Source organism: Oncorhynchus mykiss, chromosome 2 (assembly GCF_057628025.1).
Source record: "Oncorhynchus mykiss isolate SJ-2025 chromosome 2, ASM5762802v1, whole genome shotgun sequence".
Taxonomy (NCBI): Eukaryota; Metazoa; Chordata; class Actinopteri; order Salmoniformes; family Salmonidae; genus Oncorhynchus; species Oncorhynchus mykiss.
This window is the reverse complement of record NC_143023.1, coordinates 79,197,592-79,225,228: the sequence shown is the minus strand read 5'-3', so window position 1 is coordinate 79,225,228 and position 27,637 is coordinate 79,197,592. Positions and strand designations below refer to the sequence as shown.

Here is a 27,637-nt window from a genome sequence, read left to right as displayed (position 1 = left end):
TCCCAGACATCAATGAAATGAAACTGACCCCTTTTAAATAAATATTATCCTCTCAGTCAAAGGCCATGTTCACTCTTAAGCAAGTTCCTGTGTACTTTTGACTAAGAAACAGGTAAGCACAAGTGAAATGGTTTGCTGTTTGAGCATCTGAAGTATTCCATTGTGCTACGCTGTTGACATTTTGTCAGACATTTTTGTCTCTCCTACATTTGGCCATGACAGTCGCTGTGTGCCTAAGTGCTTTAAAAGACCTTAGTCGACAACAGCAAATATGACACAAAAGGCCTAGCGCACCCATGAAGGACAGGACCGTCTTTTCCGTGTGGGTCACTGTTGTCTCCCCACAGAAAGAAACTAGGACAGCCATTGTTCTCTGGAGGGTAACTCAACTAGGCTTGGTGGTCTAGAGCTCAGCCTAGCTCGCTCTCCCTCTTTGTCTCTGTTTCTGTCTCTCTCTATCTCCGATACATATTCAACACTACATGCTAGTTTATACAGATTGTATATTTAATCTTCATAATTCTTTGTCTTAACTCCAGTCCTGGGAGTCTTTTCATGCGTGTAAGTGCACTTTCATTACCTCCAGCTCTTTTGATGAGAACACAAATGAGTGTTTTGTGTCGGCATGTGGGCGTCTCGTTATCTGCTTTTGCTTTGTACCCTGTCATTACCAGAGAAAACAAACAAAAATGTGTTGCCATGCCAACGGCTGAACAGGAAATAACATGTTGAGGAAGTGTGAGGTAAAGTATGATACAGAGAAAGAGGGAGTGGTGGAGACAGATGGAGACTGCTTTAGTCACTGTGGTTTATGCTAGTTACTCTTTATCCTACAGCACAGTATGCCTCACTCAAGTTGATCCCATCATTAATCACACTTTATTCACTCTCTCACATCATCTTCTTGTGTATTACATCCAGGGGTTGGAACGGGAATTATTTTCCAATCAATATTTTTTTTCATTCCGTTCCAATGTTCCACCATGAAAGCCTGATTTACGCAGTCTCCTCTGAACAGTTGATGTTGAGATGTGTCTGTTACTTGAACTCATTTATTTGGGCTGCAATCTGAGGCTTGTAACTCCTTTTCCAAATTCTGCTTTTTTCTAAACAATTGTGGAATGAACTTATACTCTGGTAACTCTGGGTCTTCCTTTCCTGTGGCAGTCCTGATGAGAGCCAGTTTCATCATAGTGCTTGATGGTTTTTGCAACTGCACTTGAAGAAACATTCAAAGATCTGGATTGAATGACCTTCATGTCATAAGGTAATGATGGACTGTTGTTTCTTTTAGCTTATCTGAACTGTTTTTGCCATAATATGGACTTGCTTTTTTACCATATAGGGCTATCTTCTGTATACCACCCTACCTTGTCACAACACAACTGGTTGACTCAAACATATTAAGAAGGAAAGAAATTCCACAAATTAACTTTTAACAAGGCACGCCGGTTAATTTACAGTGCCTTGCGAAAGTATTCGGCCCCCTTGAACTTTGCGACCTTTTGCCACATTTCAGGCTTCAAACATAAAGATATAAAACTGTATTTCTTTGTGAAGAATCAACAACAAGTGGGACACAATCATGAAGTGGAACGACATTTATTGGATATTTCAAACTTTTTTAACAAATCAAAAACTGAAAAAATTGGCCGTGCAAAATGATTCAGCCCCCTTAGGTTAATACTTTGTAGCGCCACCTTTTGCTGCGATTACAGCTGTAAGTCGCTTGGGGTATGTCTCTATCAGTTTTGCACATCGAGAGACTGACATTTTTTCCCATTCCTCCTTGCAAAACAGCTTGAGCTCAGTGAGGTTGGATGGAGAGCATTTGTGAACAGCAGTTTTCAGTTCTTTCCACAGATTCTCGATTGGATTCAGGTCTGGACTTTGACTTGGCCATTCTAACACCTGGATATGTTTATTTTTGAACCATTCCATTGTAGATTTTGCTTTATGTTTTGGATCATTGTCTTGTTGGAAGACAAATCTCCGTCCCAGTCTCAGGTCTTTTGCAGACTCCATCAGGTTTTCTTCCAGAATGGTCCTGTATTTGGCTCCATCCATCTTCCCATCAATTTGAACCATCTTCCCTGTCCCTGCTGAAGAAAAGCAGGCCCAAACCATGATGCTGCCACCACCATGTTTGACAGTGGGGATGGTGTGTTCAGCTGTGTTGCTTTTATGCCAAACATAACGTTTTGCATTGTTGCCAAAAAGTTCAATTTTGGTTTCATCTGACCAGAGCACCTTCTTCCACATGTTTGGTGTGTCTCCCAGGTGGCTTGTGGCAAACTTTAAACAACACTTTTTATGGATATCTTTAAGAAATGGCTTTCTTCTTGCCACTCTCCCATAAAGGCCAGATTTGTGCAATATACGACTGATTGTTGTCCTATGGACAGAGTCTCCCACCTCAGCTGTAGATCTCTGCAGTTCATCCAGAGTGATCATGGGCCTCTTGGCTGCATCTCTGATCAGTCTTCTCCTTGTATGAGCTGAAAGTTTAGAGGGACGGCCAGGTCTTGGTAGATTTGCAGTGGTCTGATACTCCTTCCATTTCAATATTATCGCTTGCACAGTGCTCCTTGGGATGTTTAAAGCTTGGGAAATATTTTTGTATCCAAATCCGGCTTTAAACCTCTTCACAACAGTATCTCGGACCTGCCTGGTGTGTTCCTTGTTCTTCATGATGCTCTCTGCGCTTTTAACGGACCTCTGAGACTATCACAGTGCAGGTGCATTTATACGGAGACTTGATTACACACAGGTGTATTGTATTTATCATCATTAGTCATTTAGGTCAACATTGAATCATTCAGAGATCCTCACTGAACTTCTGGAGAGAGTTTGCTGCACTGAAAGTAAAAGGGGCTGAATAATTTTGCACGCCCAATTTTTCAGTTTTTGATTTGTTAAAAAAGTTTGAAATATCCAATAAATGTCGTTCCACTTCATGATTGTGACCCACTTGTTGTTGATTCTTCACATAAAAATACAGTTTTATATCTTTATGTTTGAAGCCTGAAATGTGGCAAAAGGTCGCAAAGTTCAAGGGGGCCGAATACTTTCGCAAGGCACTGTAAATGCATTCCAGTTGACTACCTCATGCAGCTGGTTGAGAGAATGCCAAGAGTTTGCAAAGCTGTCATCAAGGCAAAGAGTGGCTACTTTGAAGAATCTAAAATCAAAAATGTATTTAGATTTGTTTAACACTTTTTTGGTTACTACATGATTCCATATGTGTTATTTCATAGTTTTGATAGAAAATAGTACAAATTAAGGAAAAGCCTTGAATGAGTAGATGTTTCCAAACTTTTGACTGTTACTGTGTACATACTTAAGCAATAAGGCCCGAGGTGGTGTGGTATATGGCCAATATACCACGGCTACGGGCTATTCTTATGAATGAGGCAACGTGGGGTGCCTGGAGACAGCCCTTAGCCGTGGTATATTGGCCATATACCACAAACCCCCGAGGTGCCTTATTGCTATTACCAATGTAATTAGAGCAGTAAAAATAGATGTTCTGTCTTACCCGTGGTATCCTGTCTGATACACCACGGCTGTCAGCCAATCAACATTCAGTGCTCGAACCACCCAGTTTATAGATATATTTCAAAAAAATATTATTATATATAATTTTCCCATCACCCTACCACCCCTCCCCTATTTGGAGAAAACTAATGAACAACAACACTTAGTCTTCTACTTCCATCTTATACAGTACATACTTTACGTACACAATGTATTTTTACAATAGTTCTTTTTTTTTTTAGTTCATCCTTCAACTTCCATCAACCCCCTCCATCTATCTCTGTAGACCATCAAGTTTGATTTCTATTTTGCCATATATATTTTTAACTGTGCTGTTTCACAAAAGTTCTGAACATATATATATTGTACAGACACAGAATATTTTACATTACTTATCTTGTTGTTTTTAATCCCACCCTTCAGCTCCACTCAACCCCTCCTTTTTAGTAGGCTCCTTTTCCATCTGTGTGACAAGAAATCAAAGCCTTATTCAAACCTTTTCTTATGGCAAGCCTAAATAAGTTCAGGAGTAAAAATGTGCTTATTAACAAGTCACATAAGTTGCATAGACTATCTCTGTGTGCAATAAGTGTTTAACATTATTTTTTAATGGCTACCTCATCTCTGTACCCAACAAATACAATTATCTGTAAATTGAGCAGTGAAATTGAAACATAGATTCAACCAGGGAGGTTTTCCAATGCCTCAGAAAAAAGGGAACCTATTGGTAGATGGGTAAACATTTAAAAAAGCAGACATTGAATATCCCTTTGAGCATGGTGAAGTTATTACTTACACTTTGGATGTTGTATCACAATACAACCACGTCTTTACAAAGACACAGGCGCCCTTCCTAACTCCTTCCTAAAACCACTCATGATTTCACCATGAGGCCAACGATTACAGTTACAGAGTTTAATAGCCGTCATAGGACAAAACAGTGGATGGATAAACAAGTTACTCCACAATACTAACCTAATTGACAGAATGAAAAGAAGGAAGCACTAAAGTTATACTGCAAAAAATGTGGCAAAGGGATTAACTTTTTGTCCTGAATAGAAAGTGTTATGTTTAAGGCAAATCCAATACAACACATTACTGAGTAACACTCTCCATATTTTCAAACATAGTGGTGGCTGCATCATGTTATGGGTATGCTTGTAACGGTTGAGGACTGGAGAGTTTTTCAAGATAAAAAAGAAACTGAATGAAGCTAAGCACAGAAGAAATCGTACAGGAAAACCTGGTTCAGTCTGCTTTCCACCAGACACTGTGAGATTAATTGACTTTTCAGCCGGACAATAACCTAAAACACAAGGCCAAATCTACACTGGAGTTCCTTACCAAGAACACAGTGAATGTTCCTGACTGTTTTGACTTAAATCTACTTGAAAATCTATTGCAAGACCAGAAAATGGTTGCCAAGCAATGGTCAACTATTACATTTTTTAAACAATAATGGGCAACAGCAATCCAGGTGTGGAAAGCTCTTTGAGACATACCCAGAAAGACATCTGTGATAGCTGCCGAAGATGGTTCTACAAAGTAATGACTCAGGGTTATTAATTAGATATTTTTGTATTTCACTTTCAAGAAATTAGCAAAGATTTCTATTCTCATGTTTTCAGTTTTCATTATGGGGTATGGTGTGTAGACGGGTGATAAATAAAATCTATTTAATCCATGTCGAATTCAGGCTGTAATACAACAAAATGTGGAATAAGTCAAAGGGTATTAATACTTTCTGAAGGCACTGTATTCACTGTGTAATGCAACACCTTGCACACTTTGTTTTATTGCCATATTATTGCTTTACACAGTCCTGACTGTTTTACTGTTAGCATGTCAAAACTTTAGCTTTTTACACAGCAAATACCTAGAGGGCGATTTGCCATTCACAACACTCCCACGCTGTTTCCTCTCACTGTAACATGGCCAATCCTCTAGAGCTGTCATCAAGATGGTGGGAGTTCCAGCCATATTTCTCTGTACCATCATATTTTATTTGGTGTGATAAAGATAAGCCATAACAATGCTCACTTTATCTCTCACCTAATGAACTGAACACAGTGGTTTATTTCTCACTCGTTCCCTCTATTGCCTCACATAGATAGATGATGTATTGTATATAGGATAAACAAATAGAGATATAACAAATCATACCTCACCTAAAACGCTACCCTCCAACGTTATTGGTACTGGTGAGAGATTAGCATATTTTTGGGGCATGATCTTTGTGCATCTGTAACTTTCTCACTCAACATAATTCACGATTCAGTAATGATTATCTGTAATCATGGAGGCATCCACATTAATGTAGAAGTGTTCAGAAACATATTCTATTCTTATTTACAATAAAAGTGACTCCAAAATTACACAATACATAATTTATCGTTCATATCTATTGGGCACAACATAATCTGAAGCACAACCAAAACAAACTGCAAATGCATCCAACAAGTTTGTGAGTCACAAGCTTGATGTAGTCATTGTATGCTAGGAATATGGGACGAAATACTAAACATTTTACTATATTTAATACACTATAAGTACTTTTGTATCAACACTTATGACACATTCAATAGGTCGTCTAGATACATAATTTGCATTCATTTCTAAACAGATATGTATGAAAATACCCTAAAATAAAAGGTGACATTCTGTACTTTCGCCACATATAAAACATTTGATCTCAAATCCAAAATGCTAGAGTATAGAGCCAAATTAAACATTTTATTTTCACTGTCCAAATAAATACACAGGGGAATGTACCTCATATGAATGTAGAATCACAAGGTGTTTCACATAACCTACTTTATATACACGTGTTTAGTTAAATTATCGGCTGGGCCATTACAGCAGTCTCTATACGTGTTTGGTTGAGAAGCAGAAAACAAGACAACTACAATAGGACTCCACCTTTCATGTTGTTGACCTGCTGTAGGTACTTACTTGGAAATGTACAAAGATTTTGCCAGAGTACATTCCTTTAGAACTGAAAGGACCAAGGACTTGAACATGAACAAAGATTTTGTCTGATTTCTTATCTTTAGACCTGAAAAAACCTAGGTATTTTCAGTTAGAAGCTAAATATGAACATAGTGATAATATTACTCCCATTGACAGCTTCCTTAATCATCGCATAGATGCCATCTAAATTCCATCTAACATGAGGTCAAAGCTATTTTTGGCCCTTCACAGCTGAGACTAGAGCTGGAACAAATCTTCATGAACATCAATGTAGTTTCCTTCATGCTTATGTAGTCAGTCAGTTCATGGTTCTGTCTCATTAGGCTCTCCTTGAATTCTCATTGACCACTGATCTATAGGACTTAGCTAGGTGAAAGCAATATGAATATGGCTGAAATACCTCCAGTTCACATACCAGTGAAAAGAGACTAGGATAGGTAGGGGGCTTGAAATAAAGCCCCTAGTAAGAGTAGAAGTGATCTCTATTTAATCCGATGACATAGTGGCACTCAATATATCATTCTGGTTGTTGAGATTGGAGGGGAGGAGGGGGGGGGGGGGTTGAGAGAGAGGAGAGGGGAGGAGGATATTCATTGAAAGCAGAGCAGGGAGAAAACAAAAGACCAGATGCGCACTCAGCAACTGTTGCTGTCATAGACAGAATGAGAGAAAGGTAGAACAGGGATAGAAGGGGGAGCGGAAAGAGGATAGTTAGCAAAACACAAGAGGGGGGCACCTTCCAAGCTAATAAAAAACTGAAGAAGCAGACAGTGACAGGAAAGAGAAAAAAGAGCGATTGAGAGAGAAAAAATGGAGAGAGAGGCTGCGCAAGGTAGGGTGGGAGGGAGCAAGAGAGGGAGAGGCAGAAGGGTGTGTACACACATGCACCACCCTCTTCCCGATTCTGCCTGTCACAAGGCTCAGAAACCCTCTCTCGCAGAGAATAAAAAAAAGTTGGGCAAAGTCTGTCTCAGCTCCAATAGCTACCAGACACCCACTCCCTTTAGAGGACCGGACTCTCCCTCTCTCTCTCTTTATCTCTCTCTCACACACACTCACTCACACACACACACATAACCCCCCCCCCCCCCCCCACACACACACACACACTCACTCCTGACACAGAGAAGATAGGACAACTGGAGAGACCATACACACTTCATACTCATCCAGTAACTCACCCAGCCATCGCCAGACGCTAAGACCAAGATGTGGACTCTGCTCTTTGGGGTTACCTTTGGATTACTGGCCTCCTCCAGGTTGGAACCGGCTCAAGGTGAGGCTGTGCATCTCTCTCTGCCCAGCAGACACCTCTTTGTCTGGGGCTTTTTTTCTCTGCTTTCAGCCTGGAAACACTCTCCTTTGTTGGTAGATTTTATGGCGAGACAGTGTAGTTTTTGTCATTATCAGCACTTGATGAGCATGTATAGTGTGTGTATGTGTGTGTGTGTGTGTGTGTGTGTGTGTGTGTGTGTAAGAAGAGAGTAGGATAGGCTGAGGCAGTGCCTGTGGAATGGATGAGTAGACGCCAGAAAAGCAACGTGCGCTAGGCTACACTAGCACAGACAGGCTTACGTCTGGCAGTCTGAGACTCATGACAGCACAGACACAAAGGAGAAAGTCTCTCTCTCTCTCTCTCTTTCTCTCACACATGCTCACATACACACTCACCACTGAGTGTGTTAGGGAGGAGAACAATGAGCCCATGCCGGGCAGCTGCTCATTTCTCATTCCTTCAGCCGGTTATCTTGGTATTGTATGGCCACTGTAGCCTTCAGAAAGCATCTATCTGCACTTCAATCAATGTGAGGATACGAAAGAGCTCTATTCATTGTCTGACCACAGCTGAGAGCTATGCTGCCGTGCTTTTACGCTGCATTTTCTAAGGATATTCATTAATTCCTCTACCTTTCTCTCTCTCTCTCTCTCTTTCTCTCTCTCTCTGTTTCTCTCTCGCTGTCTTTCATTTTCTTTGTCTCTCGCTCCCTCATGCTTTCAGTAAGGGCTCTTGATTGGATTTGTGTCTCAGGGCGGCATCTTTCTGACAAGGGGAAGTTGGTGCTGAATCAAACAGGTCTGGGTTAGTCTCGCTCTCTTTGATTTGGCTGGGAGGGATCTCGCTGTGCCTCCTCTCTGGCTCTGTGCCAAAGCACAGCCAGCGTGCAGCTGTAAATCTGACCGGTTTAAAGACAAACAAAGAGGAGCTATAGTTAGTGTGTTCACATTTCCCCTGTGTATTCCTACACGTTTATGCCTCTTGGTTTAACCTTAGGGAATGAAGGGTTGTATGAAGATGATAGCTGTGTGTGTGTGCATCTATGTGTGTGTTCACAGTAATTGGGTGTCCGGTGAGTTGAGTCCTGGGGTAGTTACAGCTCATCCTGCCCAGTCTTTGAACTCTAAATGTGCTGCAGTCCAGACATCAATGTAAACCAATAACCCATTAACAAGGCCTCTCCCATGACTGGAGATCCAATCCACATATGGTTCTGTAAATGACCAAAGCAATAGGACCCTGAAATTTGACCTTCAGAAAATACTTGCTCTCCTAGCCCCTCTGGCTAATGCGGCCGTCCAATGGATATACTTTTTCAAAAGCAGGTTTTGCTTTAGACACACTCGCTCACAAATACACATGCACATAACGACATCCATGCATAATGCTTACGTTACAGAAATATGAGCTAGGCATTAACCCATTGCTGGGTTGTTTGCTCAGGGTGTCTTGGCAGTTGGCCAGCTTCACTCCGCTCCTTAGAGCACGTTAGACAAGGCCTGATTGATCAGATGGCTACAGGTATGCACAGGGCCAGAGCAGGCTGTGTCCGTCCAGGCTGGACACATGCATGCACGCACACACACCTCACAGAGACCAGCCCATGCCAGTGGCTGTATTTGCTCCCCTGGCGTAACGACCCCTCCCGTACCTCTGGGTGTCCATTTCCAAGGTGAGGGGTTCCTGTGGACCAGCACTAGGGCCTCACAAAGAGGCCTTGTGCCCATGCACGCTGGTACTACCGTCACCTGCCATCTGATCTGCCTGGGCACTTGTTTGGCCCCTGTCCAATACCCTTCTACCCTCCTATACACTTCTCTATCCTTCTCTACCAACCAATCACACATAGGCCTTACAGCCGGCCACCACTAAGTTGAGTCGTTCCTCTCCTCCTTCTCTCCCTTTCTCTCCAGCACTTTTGGTGGCCCCTTCACTCAGTCAAAAGCTGATTGGCATTTAAACTGATCTTAAACGGGGGGTACCTCGTATTTCAGCAGTACTGTATCTTCAAGAATGCTGTTAAACCTATTAATTATGATTTAAAGCCTCTCTGTGAGTCTTAGGTTCCCCAGTAGCCAGGCTGTACCCCCGCCCCCTTCCTTCTCTTCACTGTTCATATACACTGAAGTCTTTGTAGCCAAGGGAAAGCTGCTCCAAATGCCTCTTTCTGTAATGTATACAGACCCTTACTGCATGAGGCAAGCCTGACCATCTCTAATACCCAAACAGACTACATTTTGTATCTGGGACCAATACAGCGGCTGTAGCTAAGTCTATTTTTTCACAGAGATGTCTGTGAGCTTTCACTGCAAGTCGATAATCATGTAAGTGTTCAGAGGTTAGGATAGAAACATTTAAAAGGTCATATTGTGGATTTATCCACTAAAAGGTTCTCTCAATTTTGATGTAAGATTTGTGAGCCTATAAGCTAAAAGTCTTTGAAAGACATAAGGGGGGAAATGAATGGGTCACTGAGAGAGAGACAGAGAAACGGGAGAAAGAGGGGCAGGAGTTAGCTTGGAGCTAGGCCCATCTCCCAGCTAGCTGAAGAGATCCATCAGACAATTCCTGGGCTTTAATACCTCTTTTGCCAATTGGCCTGGACCCTTTGCTGCCGACACAGAGCCTCACGAATCAATCTCGACTAGTCTGCCGACGTAACCATCCGAGGGGGTTTCAACTGGCTCTTCCATTGCGACTTCCCTCTGAGGCCCATCTGCTAGCCTGCTAGCCGCGGCCTGCTAGCTGTCTGAATCTCTGTGCCTCCAGCTCGCCTAGCTACTCACTGATCCTATGATCACTCGGCTACACATGTCTCCCTAATGTCAATATGCCTTGTCTTTTGCTGTTTTGGTTAGTGATTTTTGTCTTATTTCACTGTAGAGCATCCAGCCCTGCTCAATATGACTTAGCTAGCCGTTTTGCTCCACCCCCCACACATGTGGTGACCTCACTTGGCTTTAATGGTGCCTCTAGAGACAAAACCTCTCTCATCGTCACTCAACGCCTAGGCTTACCTCCACTATACTCAAATCCTACTATACCCTTGTCTGTACATTATGCCTTGAATCTATTCTTCCATGCCCAGAAATCTGCTCCTTTTACTCTCTGTTCCGAATGCAGTAGACAACCAGTTCCTATAGCCTTTAGCCGTACCCTTATACTACTCCTCCTCTGTTCCTCTGGTGATGTAGAGGTTAACCCAGGCCCTGCAGCCCCCAGCATCACTCCCATTCCCCAGGTGCTCTCATTTGTTGACTTACGTAACCATAAAAGCCTTGGTTTCATGCATGTTAACATTAGAAGCCTCCCTAAGTTTGTTTAATTCACTGCTTAATTCATCTGTCAACCCGGATGTCCTAGCCGTGTCTGAATCCTGGCTTAGGAAGGCCACCTAAAATCCTACAATTTCCAACCCTAACTATAACATTTTCAGACAAGATAGAACTGCCAAAGGCGAAGAAGTTGCAATCTACTGAGGCCTGCAGAGTCCTGTCATACTATCCAGGTCTGTGCCCAAACAATTTGAGCTTCTACTTAAAAAAAATCACTTTTCCAGAAACAAGTCTCTCACTTTTGCCGCTTGTTATAGACCCCCTTCAGCCCCCAGCTATGCCCTGGACACCATATGTGAATTGATCGCCGCCCATCTATCTTCAGAGTTTGTACTGTTAGGTGACCTAAACTAGGACATGCTTAACACCCAGGTCCTACAATCTAAGCTAGATGCCTTCAATCTCACACAAATTATCAAGGAACCTACCAGGTACAACCCTAAATATGTAACCATGGGCACCCTCTTAGATATCATCCCGACCAACTTGCCCTCTAAATACACCTCCGCTGTCTTCAACCAGGATCTCAGTAATCACTGCCTCATTGCCTGCGTGCTTTATGGGTCCACAGCCAAACGACCAGCCCTCATCACTGTCAAAATGCTGCCTAAAACACTTCAGCGAGCAGGCCTTTCTAATCGACCTGGCCCAGGTATCCTGGAAAGATATTGACCTCATCCCGTCAGTAGAGGATGCCTGTTTGGTCTTCAAAAGAGTTTTCTTCTCCATCTTAAATAAACATTTCCCATTCAAAAAATGTATAACTAAGAACCGATATACTCATTGCTTCACCCCAGACTTGACTGCCCTTGACCAGCACAAAAACATCCTGTGGTATTTTGCATTAGCATCGAATAGCCACCACAATATGCAACTTTTCAAGGAAGTCAGGAACCAATATACTCAGTCAGTTAGGAAAGCTAAGGCTAGCTTTTTCAAACAGAAAATTGCTTCTTGTAGCACTAATTCCAAAATAAATTGTCCATGGAGAATAAGATCACCTCCTCCCAGCTACCCACAGCACTGAGGATAGGAAACACTGTCACCACCAATATATCTGCGATAATCGTTAATTTCAATAAGCATTTCTTCTATGGCTGGCCATGCTTTCCACCTGGTTACCCTTACCATGGCCAATATCTCAGCACCCACGGCAGCAACTTGCCCAAGCCCCCTGCTTCTCCTTCACACAAATCCAGACAGCTGATGTTCTGAAAGAGCTGCAAAATCTGGATCCCTACAAATCAGCTGGGCTAGAAAATCTGGACCATCTCTTTCTGAAATTATCAGCTGAAATTGCTGCAAACCCTATTACTAGCCTATTCAACCTCTCTTTCGTATCATCTGAGATCCCCAAAGATTGGAAAGCAGCCGCGGTCATCCCCCTCTTCAAAGGGGGAGAAACTCTAGACCCAAACTGTTATAGACCTAAATCCATCCTTCCCTGTCCTCCTAAAATCTTTGAAAGCCAAGTTAACAAACAGATCACCGACCATTTCGAATCCCATCGTACCTGCTCCACTATGCAATCTGGTTTCCGAGCTGGTCATGGGTGCACCTCAGCCATGCTCAAGGTCATAAACGATATCATAGCCGCCATCAATAAAAGACAGTACTGTCAGCCGTCTTCATCAACCTGGCCAAGGCTTTTGACTCTGTCAATCACCACATTCTTACTCAATAGCCTTGGCTTCTCAAATGACTGCCTCGCCTGGTTCACCAACTACTTCTCAGATAGAGTTAAGTGTGTCAAATCGGAGGGCCTGCTGTCCTGACCTCTGGCAGTCTCTATGGGGGTGCCACAGGGTTCAATTCTCGGGCCGACTCTCTTCTCTGTATATATCAATGATTTCGCTCTTGCTGTGTTGATTCTCTGATCCACCTCTACGTAGACGACACCATTCTGTATACATCTGCCCTTCTTGGGACACTGTGCTAACAAACCTCCAAACGAGCTTCAACGCCATACAACACTCCTTCTGTGGCCTCCAACTGCTTTTGAATGCTAGTAAAACTAAGTGCATGCTCTTCAAACGATTGCGGCCCGCACCCTCCCGCCCGACTAGCATCACTACTCAGGACGGTTCTGACTTAGAATATGTGGACAACTACAAATACCTAGGTGTCTGGTTAGACTGTCAACTCTCCTTCCCAGACTCACATTAAGCATCTCCAATACAAAATTGAACCTAGAATTGGCGTCCTATTTCGCAACAAAGCCTCCTTCACTCACGTTGCCAAACATACCCTCGTAAAACGGACAATCCTACCGATCCTTGACTTCGGCCATGTCATTTATAAAATAGCCCCCAACACCCTACTCAGCAAACTGGATGTAGTCTATCACAGTGCCATCCGTTTTGTCACCAAAGCCCTATATACTACCCACCACTACGACCTGTATGCTCTCGTTGGCTGACCCACACTACATATCCGTCGCCAAACCCACTGGCTCCAGGTCATCTATTATTCTTTGCTAGGTAAAGCCCCACCTTTTCTCAGCTCACTAGTCACCATAGCAACACCCACCTGTAGTACATGCTCTAGCATATATATTGCACTGGTCATCCCCAAATCCAACACTTACTTTAGCCGCCTTTCCTTCCAGTTCTCTGCTGCCAATGACTGGAACAAATTGCAAAAATCTCTGAAGCTGGAGTCCCTCTTTAAATTTAAGCATCAGCTGTCAGAGCAGTTTAACGATCACTGTATCTGTACACAGCCAATCTGTAAATTGCACACCCAACTACCTCATCCCCATATTATTACTTACCCTTATGCTCTTTTGCACCCCAGTAGCTCTACTTGCACATCATCATCTGCACATCTATCACTCCAGTATCAATGCTAAACTGTAATTATTTCACCTCTATGGTCTATTTATTGACTACCTCCCTACTATTCTACATTTCCAGACACTGTACATAGATTAGGATATTTTTATTTTATATTGACTGTATGTTTGTTTTTGTGTAACACTGTGCTGTTGTTTTGTCACACTGCTTTGCTTTATCTTGTCCAGGTCGCAGTTGTAAATGAGAACGTGTTCTCAACTGGCCAACCTGGTTCAATAAAGGGGAAATAAAAATAAATTAAAAGGAGAAAAGGTCTTTCAGGTGACTTTGCCTGGGTGTGAGGGGGGGGGGGGGGGGGATCTCATGTTTCACCTGTACCACCGGTCTATTGGCTCTGTGGATCCTGTGACCAGCAGAGTGAGGGCTAGCCATAACAAACATGCTGGCTCTGCACTATCTTGACAGAGAGCGAGAGAGAGAGAGATTTTGCAGAAATGTATGGTGACAGTCTATATTTGTGGCTGTGGCGTTGTTTCTCAGAGAGAGTTTAATAAACACATACATCACACACACAGAGAGAGAGAGAGAGAGAGAGAGAGGGGTGTGTGAGAGGGAGAAAGATAATAAGAGAGAGATTTGCGTCTGAGAAAATCAGACATAGGTGATAAAGAGCAAGCTGTTTGGCTTTCAGGCCTGATAAGATGTACGTAGCTAGACAGAGCACAGACGACAAATTGACTGATGTTTTGGATTTGAGGCCAGTGTATCAGTTTGTGTGGTAGTCGTGGTGCTGGCTAGTGTTTGGATGCCAGTGTATTAGTGTGTGTTGGTTTGGAGGCTAGTGTATCGCAAAGTGTTGGTTTGGAGGTCAGTGTATCGCAAAGTGTTGGTTTGGAGGCCAGTGTATCAATGTGTGTTGGTTTGGAGGCCAGTGTATCAGTGTGTTTTTGTTTGGAGGCCAGTGTATCAATGTGTTTTTGTTTGGAGGCCAGTGTATCAGTGTGTTTTTGTTTGGAGGCCAGTGTATCAGTGTGTTTTTGTTTGGAGGCCAGTGTATCAGTGTGTTTTTGTTTGGAGGCCAGTGTATCAATGTGTGTTGGTTTGGAGGACAGTGTATCAGTGTGTTTTTGTTTGGAGGCCAGTGTATCAATGTGTGTTGGTTTGGAGGACAGTGTATCAGTGTGTTTTTGTTTGGAGGCCAGTGTATCAATGTGTGTTGGTTTGGAGGCCGGTGGATCAATGTTTTATGGTTTGGAGGCCAGTGTATCACAATCTGTTGGTTTGGATTCCAGTGTATCAGTGTGCGTTGGTTTGGAGGCCACTGTACCAGTCGGTGTTGGTTTGGAGGCCAGTGTGTCATTGGGTGTGGTGTTGGAGGCCGAGTGTATCAGTGTGTATCAGTGTGTGTGGTGTAATTTGCTGTGTATAGCTACAGGAGAGAGACGAGAGAAGAGCCTGTCTGTTCCAGTCAGTGCAGCTGGAGATTCTGGCATGCACTGTGTAAAAGCTCCCTTTTCTCCCAACTAGCAGCCTCTGTATATCCAGACCCTCTGTGGTCTCTGGCCCTTTCAAGTCCATTAACTGACAATAGCATCTTTTCGAGAGTCACTGCCTTGGAATAACAGGATCTTGGAGTGACAAAGTTGTGCATGGCCACTCTCCCTGCATGCTAATGGTAACACCTCTGATTCATTGGTTACCCTCTCTCTTCTGCCATCCAAATGCTGTGTTCACTTTGATCCACTCTGGGCAAGTGTATGTGCGGGTGCGTGTGCTCGTGCGCGTGCATGCGTGTGTTTTCCTCTAATGCAGAGTTCCATGGTGAACACACAGCTACAGCTACACCCTCCGAGCCCAACCGTCACTAACGGTAAAGTAACTTCCTGCTCAACCTCCTCTCTCTGCCAGTACTATGGTATTCACCAAAGTGCTGGGTCAGGCAGTTTTACTGATGCCATAAATGTTTAATGTTCATTTTCACAATGTGATATGTCATCGGTTAACATACCAGGTTGATAAGTGAACTACTTCAATACTATGACTCTCTACAACTCTGTGCTGTTGTCAAAGCAGACTGCAGTCAGACAGGTAGAAGATCAAAGCAAATTGTCAGACACACAAGTGGTGAATCATTGAGACATCAAAACATAGAGCAATGTCAAATAGTGCAGGCATTGAGACCATGTTACTCTGGTACACTTACCTGTCAGCAATTTGAAAACATAAAATCTGCATGTGTCTTGTTCCTTTTATAGAGTTCTGTGTTAAAATCTTTAAGTGTGCGTCAGTCTAAGTAACATAATTTAGAAAATCCCTATCAAAATTGCCAGCTGGAAAATTGCCAGCAACATTGGTGAGGCTGGCTTCCGGGTTAAGCGAGAAGTGTATCAAGAAGCAGTGTAGCTTGGCAGGTTTGTGTTTCGGAGGATGTATGGCTCTCGACCTTCGCATCTCCCGAGTCTGTAGGGGATTTGCAGCGATGGGACAAGACTGTAAATAGCAATTGGATATCACGAAATTAGGGAGAAAATGGGTAAAAGTAGAAAAAAAATCATAATAATAACAATTTGGCCGTTTAATCTAGAGATATGTTTTTTGCATGGGATGAGCCTCAGTCCAATGCATCTGTTTGTCAGACCATGAAATATTCCGAATATCGACCACCACAAGCCCCAGGGGACTTGTCTGAAGTTAGTAGCGCTGATCTGCCAACTTCCGAACGGTTTCGTCTACACACTAGTATGACCACACTATGGTAAGATGAGACTCTCACAAACATGATGGCGTTCTGCATTTTGTGTCACGGGACTCGTCAGAAGGTGTCGTGGAAATTTCCTCTATCACCAAATCACGAGAGAGCAATTAAGAGTTATTATAAAGTCCATCTTTAATTATATGAGCTTCACCATAACCCTGTGACTCTCAGATCAATTCAGTGTCTATAAATTAATTCTCTGAGAGTGCTTACAAAGCAGTTCTTAGTATCATTTATAGCCAAGACACACCCATCAAAACTCAAAACATGACAAATAACAGATATTAGGAACATTACACAAATAACCTTTTACCAGAAAAAGGAGTATCCTATAGCCAGACATCATTAGCTATAAATTATTGTTCAGTTTGCCCTCTTAGACGAGGTTCTACTTCTCATTCTTGGTACCACTTAGGACCAAAACATTACCTCATCCAATGGTATATATCGATTGTCAATTCTAGATACTTCCATCAAAAATACAATTCCTCCTGGACAAGCTTACGGAGAGGAGTGACTGGCACACTGACATTGTGGAGCCAACTAACTGGTTCCCCATTAATCACACCATCCCTTCACATGGTTTAGGAATAGTGACAGACACATTCACAGATAAGACAAACCTGACCTCTCCCCTCTCTGGGCCCCAAGTCATTTCCCTCATAAGCATACTTATGAACATTGATAAAACATCTTCTTTATCAATGTTACCTAAAGAATTCTGATTCTGCCACAACAAAGGTAAACGATTCAAACGAATGGAAGTATAGAGATAGTTTTGTGCCAACAAAAAATAAGGGGTCAAAAGTTACAGGCGGAGTGAGAAAGATGGATGTCAGAGGTATTGCAATGTATTGTAAATGTAATTTTAATTCCTCTGTCTGTATATTTCAAGACATAACATATGAGGGTGCAGTGAGATACTCGATGGGTTGGACGATACTCTTCTTATAAGGTATCTTTAAAAAACATATACTCAAACTGGAAATCAACCAATCCTCAATAGTTCACACAATGGAACGGTCAAATTCTTTATTATCTGAAAATTTCAAGAGCCTGTTAGACGGAGAGAAACAAAATGGTGCAGGTTGAGGCCATGTGAAGAAAGTGATATGGGTGCTGGAGATCGGGGTGGGAGCTAGTGGGTCTGGGAAGGTGTGATTTTTGTGTACTGATGTTTGTGTGATGTAGTAATTTGTATGTGTATGTTTTGCATACAATTCTAACTTAAATGACAGAGTGTAAAGAAGGAAGCCAGTACAGAAAAAAAATATTCCAAAGCAATGCATCCTGTTTGCAATAAGGCACCAAAGCCAACTTTAGGTCCTGAATACAAAGAGTTAGGTTTGGGGTAAAAACACAACACATCACAGCTTCATATTTACAGCTTCATATTTTCAAGCATAGTGATGGCTGCATCATGTTCTGGGTATGCTTGTCATCGGCAAGGTATACAGAATTTTCTACACAATAGAGCTAAGCGCAGGCTAAATCCTAGAGGACACCTGTCTTAGTCTACTTTCCAACAGATATCGGGAGACCTTTTCACCTTTCAGCAGGACAATAACGTAAAACACAATGGCAAATATACGCTGGAATTGCTCACTGGATTTTTGCCCATTCTTCAAAGCAAAACTGCTCCAGCTCCTTAGAGTTGGTGTCATGTATTGTCATGTTGTGTCTTGTTTCTGTCCTTTCCCTTCACCCTGTCTCCCTCTGCTGGTCGTTATTAGGTTACCTTTTCTCCCCCTCTTTCCCCCAGCTGTTCCTTGTCTCCTCCTAACTACCTCGTCACCCCTTTTCCCACCTGTTCCCTTTTTCCCTCTGATTAGTCCTCTATATCTCTCTCTGTTTTTGTTTCTGTCTTTGTCGGCTTCTTGTTTGTGTTATTCATGCCTGAACCAGACTATCATGACTATCATGTTTGCTGCAACCTTGTCCTGTCCTGTCGGAATCTGCCGGTCCATCTGAGCCTACGTATGTTTTGTTATTAAAGAAGCTCTGTTTACGTTAATTCGCTTTTGGGTCCTCATTCACGCACCGTAACAGAAGAATCCGACCAAGAATGGACCCAGCGACTTCGGATCATCTCCACTCAGCCGTCGAGATCCAGGGAGCGATGCTAGGCAGACACGAGCAGGAATTGTCTGCTGCTCGACATGCCGTTGAGACCCTGGCCACCCAAGTCTCCAACCTCACAGAACAGGTTCACCATCTCCGCCTCGATCCACCGGCCACTTCCAGGGCTTTCGAATCTCCGGAGCCCAGAATCAATAACCCGCCGTGTTACTCTGGGGAGCCCACTGAATGCCGCTCGTTCCTCACCCAGTGTGATATTGTGTTTTCTCTCCAGCCCAACACTTACTCCAGGAGCACTGCTCGTATCGCCTACGTCATATCTCTCCTTACTGGACGGGCTCGTGAGTGGGGCACGGCAATCTGGGAGGCAAGGGCTGAGTGTACTAACCAGTATCAGGACTTTAAGGAGGAGATGATACGGGTTTTTGATCGATCTGTTTTTGGGGAGGAGGCTTCCAGGGCCCTGTCTTCCCTATGTCAAGGTAATCGATCCATAACAGACTACTCTATTGAGTTTCGCACTCTTGCTGCCTCCAGTGGCTGGAACGAGCCGGCTTTGCTCGCTCGTTTTCTGGAGGGTCTCCGCGCAGAGGTAAAGGATGAGATTCTCTCCCGGGAGGTTCCTTCCAGCGTGGATTCCTTGATTGAACTCGCTATTCGCATTGAGCGACGGGTTGATCTTCGTCACCGAGCTCGTGGAAAGGAGCTCGCGTTCTCCGTTGCCCCCCTCTCCGCATCACTACCATCTTCCTCTGCCGGCTCGGGTGCTGAGCCTATGCAGCTGGGAGGTATCCGCATCTCGACTAAAGAGAGGGAACGGAGAATCACCAACCGCCTCTGTCTCTATTGCGGTTCCGCTGGTCATTTTGTCACTTCATGTCCAGTAAAAGCCAGAGCTCATCAGTAAGCGGAGGGCTACTGGTGAGCGCTACTACTCCTGTCTCTCCTTCAAGATCCTGCACTACCTTGTCGGTCCATCTACGCTGGACCGGTTCGTCAGCTTCCTGCAGTGCCTTAATAGACTCTGGGGCGGAGGGCTGTTTTATGGACGAGACCTGGGCTCGGGAACATGACATTCCTCTCAGACAGTTAAGGGAGCCCACGGCCTTGTTCGCCTTGGATGGTAGTCCTCTCCCCAGGATTCAGCGTGAGACGCTACCTTTAACCCTCACTGTCTCTGGTAATCATAGCGAAACCATTTCTTTTTTAATTTTTCGTTCACCTTTTACACCTGTTGTTTTGGGCCATCCCTGGCTAGTTTGTCATAATCCTTCTATTAATTGGTCTAGTAATTCTATCCTCTCCTGGAACGTCTCTTGTCATGTGAAATGTTTAATGTCTGCTATCCCTCCTGTTTCCTCTGTCTCTTCTTCACAGGAGGAGCCTGGTGATTTGACAGGGGTGCCGGAGGAATATCACGATCTGCGCACGGTGTTCAGTCGGTCCAGGGCCACCTCTCTTCCTCCACACCGGTCGTATGATTGTAGTATTGATCTCCTTCCGGGAACCACTCCCCCCCGGGGTAGACTATACTCTCTGTCGGCTCCCGAACGTAAGGCTCTCGAAGATTATTTGTCTGTAGCTCTTGCCGCCGGTACCATAGTCCCCTCCTCCTCTCCCGCCGGAGCGGGGTTTTTTTTTGTTAAGAAGAAGGACGGGTCCCTGCGCCCCTGCATAGATTATCGAGGGCTGAATGACATAACAGTGAAGAATCGTTATCCGCTTCCTCTTATGTCTTCAGCCTTCGAGATCCTGCAGGGAGCCAGGTTTTTCACTAAGTTGGACCTTCGTAACGCTTACCATCTCGTGCGCATCAGGGAGGGGGACGAGTGGAAGACGGCGTTTAACACTCCGTTAGGGCACTTTGAATACCGGGTTCTTCCTTTCGGCCTCGCTAACGCTCCAGCTGTCTTTCAGGCATTAGTCAATGATGTCCTGAGAGACATGCTGAACATCTTTGTTTTCGTTTACCTTGACGATATCCTGATTTTTTCACCGTCACTCCAGATTCATGTTCAGCACGTTCGACGTGTCCTCCAGCGCCTTTTAGAGAATTGTCTTTTTGTGAAGGCTGAGAAGTGCACTTTTCATGCCTCCTCCGTCACATTTCTCGGTTCTGTTATTTCCGCTGAAGGCATTAAGATGGATCCCGCTAAGGTCCAGGCTGTCATTGATTGGCCCGTCCCTAAGTCACGCGTCGAGCTGCAGCGCTTTCTCGGCTTCGCGAACTTCTATCGTCGTTTCATCCGTAATTTCGGTCAGGTGGCAGCTCCTCTCACAGCCCTTACTTCTGTCAAGACTTGCTTTAAGTGGTCCGTTTCCGCCCAGGGAGCTTTTGATCTCCTCAAGAATCGTTTTACATCCGCTCCTATCCTTGTTACACCTGACGTCTCTAGACAGTTCGTGGTCGAGGTTGACGCGTCAGAGGTGGGCGTGGGAGCCATTCTTTCTCAGCGCTCCCTCTCTGACGACAAGGTCCACCCTTGCGCGTATTTTTCTCATCGCCTGTCGCCGTCGGAACGTAACTATGATGTGGGAAACCGCAAACTGCTCGCCATCCGCTTAGCCCTAGGCGAATGGCGACAGTGGTTGGAGGGGGCGACCGTTCCTTTTGTCGTTTGGACTGACCATAGGAACCTTGAGTACATCCGTTCTGCCAAACGACTTAATGCGCGTCAGGCGCGCTGGGCGCTGTTTTTCGCTCGTTTCGAGTTCGTGATTTCTTATCGTCCGGGCTCTAAGAACACCAAGCCTGATGCTTTATCTCGTCTCTTCAGTTCTTCAGTAGCCTCCACTGACCCCGAGGGGATTCTCCCTGAGGGGCGTGTTGTCGGGTTGACTGTCTGGGGAATTGAGAGGCAGGTAAAGCAAGCACTCACTCAAACTCCGTCGCCGCGCGCTTGTCCCAGGAACCTTCTTTTCGTTCCCGTTCCTACTCGTCTGGCCGTTCTTCAGTGGGCTCACTCTGCCAAGTTAGCCGGCCACCCTGGCGTTCGGGGTACGCTTGCTTCCATTCGCCAGCGTTTTTGGTGGCCCACCCGGGAGCATGACACGCGTCGCTTCGTGGCTGCTTGTTCGGTCTGCGCGCAGACTAAGTCCGGTAACTCCCCTCCTGCCGGCCGTCTCAGGCCGCTTCCCATTCCCTCTCGACCGTGGTCTCACATCGCCTTAGATTTTGTCACCGGACTGCCTTCGTCAGCGGGGAAGACTGTTATTCTTACGGTTGTCGACAGGTTCTCTAAGGCGGCTCATTTTATTCCCCTTGCTAAGCTTCCTTCTGCTAAAGAGACGGCACAAATCATCATCGAGAATGTTTTCAGAATTCATGGCCTTCCGTCAGACGTCGTTTCGGACAGAGGTCCGCAATTCACGTCTCAATTTTGGAGGGAGTTTTGCCGTTTGATTGGGGCTTCCGTCAGTCTCTCTTCCGGCTTTCACCCCCAGTCTAACGGTCAAGCAGAACGGGCCAATCAGACTATTGGTCGCATCTTACGCAGTCTTTCTTTTCGCAACCCTGCGTCTTGGTCAGAACAGCTCCCCTGGGCAGAATACGCCCACAACTCGCTTCCTTCGTCTGCGACCGGGCTATCTCCTTTTCAGAGTAGCCTCGGGTACCAGCCTCCGCTGTTCTCATCTCAGTTCGCCGAGTCCAGCGTCCCCTCCGCTCAGGCTTTTGTCCAACGTTGCGAGCGCACCTGGAAGAGGGTCAGGTCTGCACTTTGCCGTTATAGGGCGCAGACTGTGAGGGCTGCTAATAAGCGTAGAACTAAGAGTCCTAGATATTGTCGCGGTCAGAGAGTTTGGCTCTCCACTCAGAACCTTCCCCTTAAGACCGCTTCTCGCAAGTTGACCCCGCGGTTCATTGGTCCGTTCCGTATTTCCCAGATCATTAATCCTGTCGCAGTTCGACTTCTTCTTCCGCGATATCTTCGTCGCGTCCACCCGGTCTTCCATGTCTCCTGTGTCAAGCCCGTTCTTCGCGCCCCCGCTCGTCTTCCCCCCCCCCCCCCCCATCCTTGTCGAGGGCGCACCCATCTACAGGGTCCGTAGGATTTTGGACATGCGTCCTCGGGGCCGTGGTCATCAGTACCTAGTAGATTGGGAGGGGTACGGTCCTGAGGAGAGGAGTTGGGTTCCCTCTCGGGACGTGCTGGACCGTGCGCTGATCGATGATTTCCTCCGTTGCCGCCAGGTTTCCTCCTCGAGTGCGCCAGGAGGCGCTCGGTGAGTGGGGGGGTACTGTCATGTATTGTCATGTTGTGTCTTGTTTCTGTCCTTTCCCTTCACCCTGTCTCCCTCTGCTGGTCGTTATTAGGTTACCTTTTCTCCCCCTCTTTCCCCCAGTTGTTCCTTGTCTCCTCCTAACTACCTCGTCACCCCTTTTCCCACCTGTTCCCTTTTTCCCTCTGATTAGTCCTCTATATCTCTCTCTGTTTTTGTTTCTGTCTTTGTCGGATTCTTGTTTGTGTTATTCATGCCTGAACCAGACTATCGTCATGTTTGCTGCAACCTTGTCCTGTCCTGTCGGAATCTGCCGGTCCATCTGAGCCTACGTATGTTTTGTTATTAAAGAAGCTCTGTTTACGTTAATTCGCTTTTGGGTCCTCATTCACGCACCGTAACAGTTGGATGGGTTCCGCTGGTGTACAGGAATCTTTAAGTCATACCAGAGATTCTCAATTGGATTGAGGTCTGGGCTATGACTAGGCCATTCCAATACATTTTATTCCCCTTAAACCATTCAAGTGTTGCTTTAGCAGTATGCTTAGGGTCACTGTCCTGCTGGAAGGTGAACCTCTGTTCCAGTCTCAAATCTCTGGAAGACTGAAACAGGTTTCCCTCAAGATTTTCCCTGTATTTAGCACCATCCATAATTTCTTCAATTCTCAAATCAAATCAAATAAAATCTAATTTTATTTGTCACACACACATGGTTAGCAGATGTTAATGAGAGTGTAGCGAAATGCTTGTGCTTCTAGTTTCGACAATGCAGTAATAACCAACGAGTAATCTAGCTAACAATTCCAAAACTACTACCTTATACACACAAGTGTAAAGGGATAAAGAATATGTACATAAAGATATATAGATGTATATATGAATGAGTGATGGTACAGAGCGGCATAGGCAAGATGCATTAGATGGTATCGAGTACAGTATATACATATGAGATGAGTATGTAAACAAAGTGACATAGTTTAAAGTGGCTAATGATACATGTATTACATAAAGATGCAGTAGATGATATAGAGTACAGTATATACGTATACATATGAGATAAATAATGTAGGGTATGTAAACATTATATTAAGTAACATTGTTTAACGTGGCTAGTGATATATTTTACATCAATTCCCATCAATTCCCATTATTAAAGTGGCTGGAGTTGAGTCAGTGTGTTGGCAGCAGCCACTCAATGTTAGTGGTGGCTGTTTAACAGTCTGATGGCCTTGAGATAGATGCTGTTTTTCAGTCTCTCGGTCCCAGCTTTGATGCACCTGTACCGACCTCGCCTTCTGGATGATAGCGGGGTGAACAGGCAGTGGCTCGGGTGGTTGTTGTCCTTGATGATCTTTATGGCCTTCCTGTGACATCGGGTGGTGTAGGTGTCCTGGAGGGCAGGTAGTTTGCCCCCGGTGATGCGTTGTGCAGACCTCACTACACCCTGGAGAGCCTTACGGTTGTGGGTGGAGCAGTTGCCGTACCAGGCAACTGACCAGTTTCCCAGTCCTTGCCGAAGAAAAACATCCCCACAGCATGATGCTGCCACCACCATGCTTCACTATGGGGATGGTGTTCTTGGGTTGATGAGAGGTGTCGGGTTTGAGCCAGACAAAGTGTTTTCCTTGATGGCCAAAAAGCTCAATTTTAGTCTCATCGGACCAGAGTACCTTCTTCCAAATGTTTGGGGAGTCTCCCACATACCTTTTGGTGAACACCAAACATGTTTGCTTATTTTTTTCTGGACACTCTTCCATAAAGCCCAGATCTGTGGAGTGTATGGCTTAAAGTGGTCCTATGTACAGATATTCCAATCTCCGCTGTGGAGCTTTGGTCTCTTTGTTGCCTCTCTAATTAATGCCCTCCTTGCCTGGTCCGTGAGTTTTGGTGGGCAGCCATCTCTTGGCAGGTATGTTGTGGTGCCATATTCTTTAAATTTTTTAATAATGGATTTAATGGAACTCCGTGGGATGTTCAAAGTTTCTGATATTTTTTTGTAACCCAAACCTGATCTATGCTTCTCCTCAACTTTGTCCCTGACCTGTTTGGAGAGCTCCTTGGTCTTCATGGTGCCGCTTGCTTGGTGTTGCCCTTTGCTTAGACTCTGGGGCCTTTCAGAACATGTGTACATATACTGAGATGATGTGACAGATTATGTGACACTTAGATTGCACACAGGTGGACTTTATTTAACTAATTATGTAACTTCTGAAGGTAATTGGTTACACCAGATCTTGTTTAGCGGCTTCATAGCAAAGGGGATTACATATGCATGCACCACTTTCTGGGGTTTTTCCGGGGGTTTTTTTTCTCAATTTTTTTATGCTTTGAAACAAGTTATTTTTTTCATTTCACTTCACCAATTTTATGTAGGTCCATTACATGACATCCAAATAAAAAAAAATTACAGTAATGCAACAAAATAGGAAAAAAGCCATGAGGGGTGAATACTTTTGCAAGGCACTGTATGTATCTAATCAAAATATATTTGTGTTTTACTTTCCATTAATTAAAATAACATTTTAGAATTTTTCTTCGACTTTGACATTACAGAATATTTTGTGTAGATATTTGACAAAAAATAAATCTATGTTAATCACACAACAACATGTGGAAAAAGTCAAGAGGTATGAGTACTTTCTGAATGCACTGAATGTTATAGCGTTGAAGCGACAATAAGCAATGATATGACAGATAATCAGAATCTTGTGCTCATGATTTATGGTTGTGTGCATTCGTGCATGTGTGTATGTGTGTGTGTGTTTACTCCAGTGAAAAAAATATTGTGAAACAGAACCATTTTGAGGTTAAAACACATTATATGAGTGATATATTACATGATATCTTACAGCACTTAGACTGCATCGAAAGCATTATGAAATGCAATAACTCATAGGAAAATGTATGAACATAACTAGCTTGAATACATTTGTAAGATGAGTTGTATTCGTCTATTGTTTAGGAGCATAGTCATATGTATGCTGAGTGACACAATGGCAAACAACGACCTCAACAACTTTATAATGGCAGTTAGGGTTATTCAAATGTGCAAAATATGTTTAATTTCACAGTAAAACGGACTCAAAATAGGCCTCTACAAAGCCTTGTTAAACCAAGCATGAATGAACTGTAAAGCGACTATTAAAGGAAACTATTAAAGGAGACTATTAAACTATTAAAGGAGACTATTAAAGGACAAAGCTAACAGACATTACTATTAATATAGAGGTACTCAGGTTATGATAGTGCTGGATAAATACTAGTACGTCAGAGCTACAGTGAGGTCACAACTGGTCCCATACTTCTCATTTACTGTTGGGTGATATACTAGAAGAACTAGCTACGGATTTCAGAGGTATTTCCCAAGACCCCTATTCAAAAACGCTAAGTGTTAATTAAGAAGTTTTAGAAAAGCAACATAATTATGTCAGATTTCTTTTTCTGACGACAGGTGGTTGAAATAACATAATTACAAGGGAACTTGGCTTAGCTGTTTTACATTTTTCTTGTCAACCCAAATTTGTGATGGGACAATTATTGTGAATGTCAACTTTATTTCTAATGCCAGGAGGAAATTAATTTGTTTCACCCATCTGTTTTGTTTGTCACCAGTTGGTCTTGTTGCTATGTACGTTGCTAGTAAATGCCTAGTTCTTTTCAGAACATATTGAAAAGTTACCTTTCTTCCACGTTGTGTTCTTTCATTTTCTTTGACGATGTCTAAATATTATACAGTTTTAAAATGTATAGTTAAAAAATGGAGTCACAGTGTCTCACAGGCTGATTTCCTCAATAATAACCTCTCTCTCACCTTCTCGTCCTTTCCCCAGCTATAGTAAAGTCCCGTAGCTGCAGCCATAGTGGAGTGTTCCACGTGGAGGGAGAAGCTCGCTACTCGTTGACCTTTGGCCTGGCCAAAAACCTGTGTGAGAGCCTGGGCGTCACCATTGCCAGCAAGGAACAGGTCACCGAGGCCCACGCCCAAGGCCTAGAGACCTGTAGGTGAGGTCACACATCCATCTTTATGACTACACAGTGTCCTCTTAGGACTCACATGATGTGCTTTATCAACGGGTAAATAATGAAATGGAAATTAAATGGAAATCAGCAAAAGGACTCTGTAAGACTAAGTCACTGTTCCAATATCCACACGAGCGTACCATTTAGAATCAATCAATGTATTGGACGTGTGTGATATGATAGCATGTATATTAAAATGGAAGTGTAAATCTTTCATGTGTTTTTTTATTTGTAGTAGACTACTTACTCATTGAATGACCTACTCTAAATTAAATCCAAAACGGTAATGGTCAAGAAATTGTATTATTATGTAATCTATATTATAATCCTTATCTCAACCTAAACACTTCTAGCAGTTTTGGTTGACTGTGTCAATATAAATTACTTTTTTACTACTTTACTGTTTAATCACCTATTTAGAAAAAGGACATCGCAAAAAGCAACAGCCGTATGGTAGATTACACTGAACAAAAATATAAACGCAACATATTATTGTTGCTCCCATGTTTTGTGAGCTGAAATAAAAGATCCCAGAAATGTATCTTATGCACAAAAAGTTGATTTATTTCAAATTTTCAATTTGAATGTTCAAATATCAATAAGCTTACCTTTCTAGGGCAGGCGTTCCGCTAGCACAGCCCCTCAACAA

The 27,637-nt window shown here is 43.8% G+C and overlaps 1 protein-coding gene and 1 long non-coding RNA gene across 2 annotated transcripts in view; both read left to right on the top strand.

Annotated features, from left to right (window-relative positions):
* Positions 1-27,637, top strand: part of LOC149985241 (uncharacterized) — a 1,026,866-nt gene that overhangs the window by 343,777 nt on the left and 655,452 nt on the right. The window lies entirely within an intron of this gene.
* LOC110502122 (uncharacterized) overlaps positions 7,342-27,637 on the top strand; it is a 38,762-nt gene continuing 18,466 nt past the window's right edge. Inside the window, exons 1-2 of the mRNA XM_036956430.2 lie at positions 7,342-7,783; positions 26,799-26,970. Coding sequence (XP_036812325.2) covers positions 7,717-7,783; positions 26,799-26,970 — 239 coding nt within the window. The 5' untranslated portion in view covers positions 7,342-7,716. The remainder of the gene's footprint in view (positions 7,784-26,798; positions 26,971-27,637) is intronic.